At 32.3% G+C, this 8480-nt stretch overlaps 1 protein-coding gene across 1 annotated transcript; it reads left to right on the top strand.

The window, feature by feature from the left end:
• The first annotated feature begins 610 nt into the window (after positions 1-610).
• LOC149425215 (uncharacterized) lies at positions 611-3877 on the top strand. Its single transcript, XM_089651020.1, has 2 exons — positions 611-673; positions 2268-3877. Exon 2 carries the CDS (start codon positions 2270-2272, stop codon positions 2810-2812), a length of 543 nt encoding a protein of 180 aa, XP_089507146.1. The 5' UTR covers positions 611-673; positions 2268-2269; the 3' UTR covers positions 2813-3877.
• Positions 3878-8480: the final 4603 nt, after the last annotated feature.

Genomic DNA, 8480 nt, shown 5'->3' with positions numbered 1-8480 from the left:
TTAAACGCGTAAAGTAAACAAATTTAAAAAAAAAATACAGTATTATAGCTAAGATTCTCTGTGACAGTTTCACTTGATTAAATTTTTGGCTTTCTTATAAAATTATTTACAAAATAAATAAAAACCACTTTTGTGCTTGAAATCGAACGTTTCTAGACTCTGTTTGTCAAGCGATTTTAATGCCTATTACCAGCAATATAAGGTACACCAAGAATATACACATTTTTGACTTGTGATTTCCCATTAAAATTCACAATTTATTTTAGAGATTTGATAGAGCAAATTCAACCGCAGGTAAAATATTTTTTTATTAGAAATGTATGAACGCGTAAAGAAAACAACTTAAAAAAATACAGTATTATAGCTAAAATTATCTGTGACAGTTTCACTTGATTAAAATTTTTTATTTTCCTATAAAATTATTTTCGAAATAAATAAAAACCAGTTTCTGATTGTTATCGTTTCTAGACTCCGTTTTTCAAGCGATTTAAATGCCTATTACCTACAATATAAGGTATATCAAGAATATACACATTTTTGGATTGTAGCTTCCTCTTAAGAGAGTGGGGGATATAAAAGGAGAAAAAGACTTAGAATGATTTAGACGTATAAATGGGATATTGATCTTTGGTTGTTAGTTTTGTTATTTGGCGTAGGACGATACGAGTATAAAGTGAGTTCACACCTCAATCGCTCCATATTTTGCTACATCCCTCAGCCAGGCTCATTCATGTTCCATATTTATTCCCCAACATTTGTTAAAAGATTTACATCAACAACTGGGTTGACTTAGTTTTTGAATAATCATAATAATGAATTTATTACTGCAGTTTTGTGTTAATATTTCTTCGAACATAAATTAGGCAATCATGGCACATCTAAGTTCAGAAACATTTCCACACTTTAATTTTATGACTCCGGGTTATATAAATGGTGCTCAATGAATTGGTTGGATTTTGAAACCTGGGATTTGGAATTTTGATAAGAATACAAATTTTATATTTGCTGTAGGTACCCGTAAAAACTATTAGTACAATAAAATATCATGCGAACGCCATATCTTGTAAACTTTTGAATTTCTTTTCTTTCAAGGGTTTTGAATTAACAAAATTAAAGGATCCTTATAATGAACTAACACCGTTGCATATAAGTAGGATACTGTTTTGATGAGTGACGGTAGTAAAAATTTCTTTTTTTTAAGGCTGGGAGGATATAATATAATTATATTTTTAATAAAATAATTAAAACACTTTGTTTTGACCACGATAATCTTTATTTTTTATATAAAGTCAACATGTTTCGAGAACGATGTTCTCTTCATCAGGACAAGTAATGATAAAAAATAAAGATTATCGTGGTCAAAACAAAGTGTTTTAATTATTTTATTAATAAAATGGTGCCAAAAAGTGAATTTGAAAAATTTTAAGAAATTATATTTTTGTTCATGGTATATTTATTTATTTATTAATTTTCTGGAAATCGACAGTTTACATTTAATCAGTTTGTACATAAGTATTATATAGCCAAAATAAAACCAAATATGAATACACACAATCATGCAAATAATATTCCTATTATTGAAGACATAATTAATAAAATAATTCCATTTGTATTTTGATGATTAGTCAGCGACCCAAATAACGAAATCGATATTTATTTATTTGGATACCATGGCCTTATTTCAACATAACAATAGAGTACTTATAAACTAATAACTAACAGTGTAAATCACAGAGAATTTAATTAGTAGGAAAGAAATAAAAATAACAGTACAAAAAAGAAGAAATGTGTTAATAAATGAACTAGCATTGAAATTTGTATGGCAGAAAATGTTTCATTATACTTTAAATGTACCTGCTTATTTGATCAAATTTTTTAAATTAAAAATATGTGTACCTTCCCACAAATATTATATTAGTAAAAATAACTAAAGTGATATTACTATAGTAGCAGAAATAAGGAAAACTAGTGAAAAGAATTAAATCATTAAGTACATATCATGCAAGGATAATGATTAAAAATATAAATCTTGAATATTTCATTTGAAAACACGTGATTGAAGTAAAATATGCAACTATGAAAACATCCAAAACAACTAATATAATCACTCGAATATTTGTTTTACATATTAAGTAAAATCGTATTTAAAATTCAACTGACGAAAATGATTATTTTACAAAAGCAATCATCGGTTCAGCGTATTATTATGGTTTTAAGTAGGTAGATTATTCCATCGGGTTTTCTAAAGATTATTTATATTTTTGCAGGAATGAATTCTAAGATTATATTTATCTTCTTGGTGGTGTCGGCGCTATGCTTCGCTCTGGAACCTCAGGAGTCCCTCGATCCTACATCTGAGGATGTCCAAGGGCAGTTGGGGGAATCACACGATGACCTGTCTCCTCTGGTCAGGGAGAAAAGAACTTTGTTCAAACTGGCCCTGTTCAAAGGAGGGGGTTACAGAAGAAGATACAGCGGTTACGGTGGAAGATATGGCGGCAGAACCTACTACGTTTCGAAGCCTTATTACTACCGAAGATACGGTGGATATGGTGGATACGGTGGTTATGGTGGTTATGGTGGTTATGGTGGATATAGTGGTGGTTATCGTAGGGCGTACGGTAGATACGGAGGTGGATATGGAGGTGGTGAGTACATCTCAGGGGGATTTGGAGGACGTGGATATTCCTGTGGCTACTCATCAGACCCCTACACTCCTAATGTACATGTTCCAGACCCTCCACATCCACATCATGTTGATTCTCCACATGTAGATCCACCTCATGTGGACCCTCCAGTCAACAATAATTAATATGTGCTTGATATTAAGTTAGAAAGGTGTTTATTTGAATTTACTCCAAACAAATGAAAAGCTCAATACTCGCGGTGCTCTTTAAAAAATTGTGGCAAGAATGTTCAACCTGATGAATAGAACCTCAATTGAATCCTATAGTCGGTATCCCTTACTTCCAAAAACTCTTCTAAACTTCTAACAAAACTCATAAAAAATGTATATGTTTTATCTAATATGTGGTTGCAATATATTTACTGGACAAATAGATCAATATTTACTGGACAAATAGGGATTTTACTTACCGGGCCCTGCTCTATCCACTGAACTATTGTGAAAACTTTCAAGCCCGTCATATTTTTCCTACTATATTTGAATATGTAATTATTATTATTATTTTACTAGGAAAATAAACATTTTGTACACACCACTATTTATTCAAAATAATCGACATGTTTCGTAACCAATGGGTTTTTTAGGATAAATATGTAATGAAAATGAATAAATATAAGAATGGACAAACAAAAATAGACAAATAGATACATTTAGACAAACCCATTGAGCGGTTATTAATGATTTATTATTATTAAAAACAACAATTATATAAAATTAAATCTAAATACAATACATTTATATTAGTATTCAATGTTTTCTGCTAAAGGGATTAACTACTTTGAAATAATTCCTAAATTTTTTTTCTTAACGATGCTTTTTAATTTTTTTATGTGACAGCTCACAAAACCGCCCCTGTCACTGTAAAACGGGTGAGACGGGTTAAGGTAGGAGCTGTAGAAAAGGATTTTTTAAATGCGGGTCTTGTTAAAGCCCGGATAAAATGAAGGAGGAAATTACTAACAACACATCACCAACATTTTCCGCCGATTGTAACATGGCTTAAATTAATTTTTTCAATACCTCACGTCCTACTCTATTCAATCTTTCACTGCTTTAGTGTGGAAAATATTCTGAAAAAATAACTTTATTATCTTGTAAGATTTATTGGATCTTACCTTCAACTATTCCTTAAATGCAAATTATTAGGCAATAAATAAATATAAAATAAATTAATTTATCAACAATATTTTTTCTCGTGAAAACTATAAAAAATGATTTGTAAATTTAGTTGGCAATAATGATCGAGTCGTGTTTACATTAAAATCTGTTATTTTGTATGTGAAACAGCTTGAAGCTAATCTTTAATAATAAAATAACTTCGAGATCTTTCTGGTATGCAAATGATATTATTTATTCAAGAGTGCTATTTTTAGTTTTTATGCTTTTTCTTGGGAGATCAACAAAACGGTTTTTGGTAGAGTTTGGAGAATCTTATCAGCGAATTAATTATTATTTTATTTTATGTGACTCCTAAGAACGCTCCTGTCTGTACAGTGTAAAGGCATGGGAGCAGTGTTGTGGGCTGGGTTAAGATTGATTGGTCAGTGGCTGAGTTGGCATCGCATTTGGGTCCCACTCAGGCGTCGAGGCGTGTTCAATTTCTTTCTTGGCTTAGTCCTCCTGATGGAGTTATCTTTATTGTCCTTAGAAGTCCTCCTGTTGTGATCAACACAAGCAAAAGTAGTAGGAGATATTCAAATATTGTCAGGTTATGCGTAACCCGAGAATGTTTGTCTTTCTGTTAAAGAAAAGGTGCTGTACACAGGCTGTTTTTTCACATACGAGCAGTCTTACATAACTGTGAACGGGTGTTACGCGTTCCGCGATTTCCTTAGATCAGGCTCTATTAAAATACCCGTAAAAATACCAAATTCAATTGTAGGGCGTACTTAAGATTTGTACAGGGTTTGCTGCTATTTACTATTGAAGAATCTGCTAGCCCCATAAAAAACGTCCAGTTGTCCAGACGTTGAAAGTGACCAGGTTGGGCTTACCCCAGGCACCAACCTTCTCGAGATGGTAGTCGGCCATTGGACTCAAAACATTCCGAGCTGTTCGGACATCATGAGTGGAGCTAATCCAAAAGATAACACTCGTAAACGGTTCTGTCCTCAGCGTAGCAATACATTGGTGCACATTCAACAAGATCGTTGATGCGAACAAAAACAGCGTTGGTGACAGTAGAGATCCTTGTGGCACCCCGCATTGATTTGGTGCGTAGAGGAAGAAGAGCCGTCAACTACGGTTTGATTTGTTCTTCCATTGAGAAAGTCCGCAATCAAATGCAGAGGATAGTTGGATTTCGGATGACTTTTGTCCATGAAAGTAGTTGCTTTGAGCAGGCTCATTTTTAATATCTGTAAAATAGTCTGAACAGTTAATCTTTTTTGAGTGCGTGAATAATTTAAGGATTCTTTGTTTTCAGTCAAATTAATGATTGCATATTTGTGAACATTTTTTATGTACTCGTAGGTACTTTTTGTAGTTATGGTGTTATGATAGATATATCCCTTTGTTATGGCGGATTCAGATATTAGATTGAGGAAATATTTATAAATAGTTCAATGTGATATTTTTCTGCACAGTGTCTTGCAATATTCGGTTTATGTCGATTGCTTACCAACTCTTGGGGCGACGGGCTTAATTTGAGACCAGTGTGAGAGTAGCGATCAATGACCAAGGTTTTGAGTAATCAGTAATATGATTGAAATGCATTATGGATTTTATAATTTATTTTATTATTTGTGTTTTGAAAGCGTAGTGTTTAGTTATGTTACTAGGCAGTAGGTTGAAGATTGAGTTATAGAGAGAGTCCACGAGTTTAGTTATAATATTAAATTTAAATGCGAATAAAGAACACATACACGGAGTTGTGATTGCAGCCATGACCGTCAAATTAGACATGTTTAGAGAATAAGCAAATTGAGGTGTACCTTATTTCCCGGCAAAAATATGCTTATCGGTCCTGCAAACATGATTTAAAATATTTACAGCAAATTTCGAGGTGAACAGTAGGAAAATTTTTCACAGTTCGTGTATTATTTTTTAATCAACTTCCATTATCACAGATTCCGTTTTGGGTTTGCGAAAAAAACAAACGAAGTATTTTTAAGGAACCTTTGAGGCGTTTCTCAATAACTTGTAGTATGGTTAAATTATGTGAACAATATTGTTAATTTGATAAAGTATGTTAAATAAAAAACTGTTATGAACATAGGTTCCCAACGGAAGCGGTACCACACTCCATGGGGGCGATAGCGAAGGCAAATGGAGGGCGTTAAGGTAGTCAAGGGGGGCGGCCGTGGCGTAAGATTCAGTATTTAAGAAATTTATAATAAAAAAACTTTGAAGCACTGTTTTCATGCATTTCCTTCATAGTATTTGGCAGAGCGTGGGTCTAGTGCAGTAGCATATTTACTTTCTAAGAATTGAACGGACTACATCACTGAGTGTGGTGATTTTCGACTGATATAGACAATATTGGAACCCGACATTAACAATTTATTAAAACTCCACCAGCCTCAACCAATCAATCATTTATTTTTTAATAAAGTTTTTTCTATCCCACTGGATGGTCTTTTTCCACGTTGTGATTTTTATTAGAAGGTTATATAGATAAAAATAAAAATAGGTGTTGGAAATTTGGTGGCCCAGAAAAGGTTGGCAGCCTCTGATTTAGAACAACAAACGTAAATTCTAAGTTTGTAACGTTTATCGTAATATGTTTATTTGTACGGAGACGTATTAGATTCGCAATCGATTTTTATATTAAAAATGGTCATTAGATCCAAACATCCCTAATGTTATTTATTTTAAAGATTATCAACTATTAAGAGAATTGGAACAAAGCATTTATTTTGAATAAATTTCACTTTAAACGGAACTCAGAAAAGACTCATGATGATCACGGACCGCTAAGCAAAAATAACTTTGAATTCGTCTATATGATGAAATATTTGAAAAAGATATTCTTTGAGTTAGGGAGGTAGTGACGTCAAAACAAATAAGAAAAACACCTGCTATCTGAAATGTGATTCCAACATGCTGACTATTACTTGCAAAGAGTCAGCATTTATGTAAATAAACTTACAATTATCATTAATTTTTATTATTTTACACCGTGTTCAAAAATATTAGATATTATTGATTTTAAAACATATCGAATGCTGGATCACAAGTTTTTGAAACTTTGAAAACACTTGTTTAAATATGTGTACATATAAAACCTACGAGTTTTCTGGCAAAAAAATGAATATCTTTTCGTATTCAGGTTTCGCCATCGCGCGCGTTGGTGTCATATTGACTTATATTTTATGTATTTCCCGAGAATGTTTGCTGAAACCGTATTTCGTTCAAATTTGCACGTCTATTATTAGAAAAGGTAACCTCTAACAACCCGATAACCATATTCTCGTGGTTGCCGGACCTACATAGTATTTAATGACGTCATATTATTTTGTCAAATGTTAAGTAGTTTTGCTAAATATATTTGATTAGAACTGTACAAAATCACAAGAATTTTTCAATGTTTATTAATAAAACTTTGGGCGTTAATTAATGTTAAATATGTAAATTTTTTCTGCTGTTTGGATTAAATTTGATTGATTTAGTATGTATGATTGTGGATGAAGGAAGCAGCGTATGTTAAATAAATAAAAAATAAAAATTTACTATTCAAAAACATATTATAATGCTGCTCATATATTTGCGAAGCGAAGCTCAAACTCAACCACGAATTATGGGAAAGGATTGGTTCGGTTCGTCTCGCGCTTTGTATATTTTTATTCGTAGAATTACAGTCGATAATATAGGTATTTATATTAAAGTACATTAAAAATGTTTATTTGAGATGTGGACAAATTTAATTACTTCTATCTTGATGCGCCACAGAGTAGCCGAGACGGGTTAACGCTACCGGAGATCAGAAAAAATCTTGTCCAGGCCGTCGCCCAGTGGCAGGTGGCGCCCCTATATGATAAACGGAGAATTTCCCCCAAGCCACCGTAGTACAAGTGCTACATATGTTTTACTTTCTTTTTCAATTTAATATCATGTAATTTATTTAGATTTATGCTTTTTATGCAATGAAATCAGGCTACAAAAAAAGGACAAGGCGAATACTCAGAATAGTATGCTATATAAAGGGATGAAGTACTAGAATGCGCTGCCGGATAACTTAAAGTTTGCACCAATTGGAAGCTTCAAGATGTTGTGTAGGAGCCACATCAAGCAAAAGAAAATATAGCATATAAGCATGCAACAATTAATCAGTAATTTGTAACCACAAATTACTAAAATAAATTTAATTAATAATAAATAAATGGCAGACAGAGTATTTCACACACTGCGCTGTAAAGCTGAAATTAACAAGCATTATTATTATTATTAAGCACACCAACATAACAACAATCAAACTATATAATTAACAAAAAAAAACAGTAATAACATTCAATACCTGTTTCGCGAATGGAAAAGACATTGTATTTTTTTCACTCAAAATGTAACTGGTAGCGACAGTATAATAACAGGATGAAGGAGTATGAAAAATAGAGAAAATAATTTATTTATTCCGGAATGTGGGGAGGTTGGGACAATCCCACACATACCTTAGAGAGTGTAAATAAAATCGATAATGATTGAAATAATTAAAATTACAAATATATAAGAAAAAACGAAAAATAATAAATTAACACTACACATATAAATAAGGAAACATCGTCAATCCAGCTTTTCTTTGTCGCTATTGATCGATCGAATTGACGATTATTGTTCTCCAATTTACTTCGATACTCGA

The sequence above is a fragment of the Hesperophylax consimilis genome, chromosome 3 (assembly GCF_061612785.1).
Source record: "Hesperophylax consimilis isolate HC1 chromosome 3, BYU_Hcon_1.0, whole genome shotgun sequence".
In the NCBI taxonomy this organism is placed as follows: Eukaryota; Metazoa; Arthropoda; class Insecta; order Trichoptera; family Limnephilidae; genus Hesperophylax; species Hesperophylax consimilis.
The sequence above is the reverse complement of the archived record's forward strand: the minus strand, read 5'-3'. Positions and strand labels throughout refer to the sequence as shown.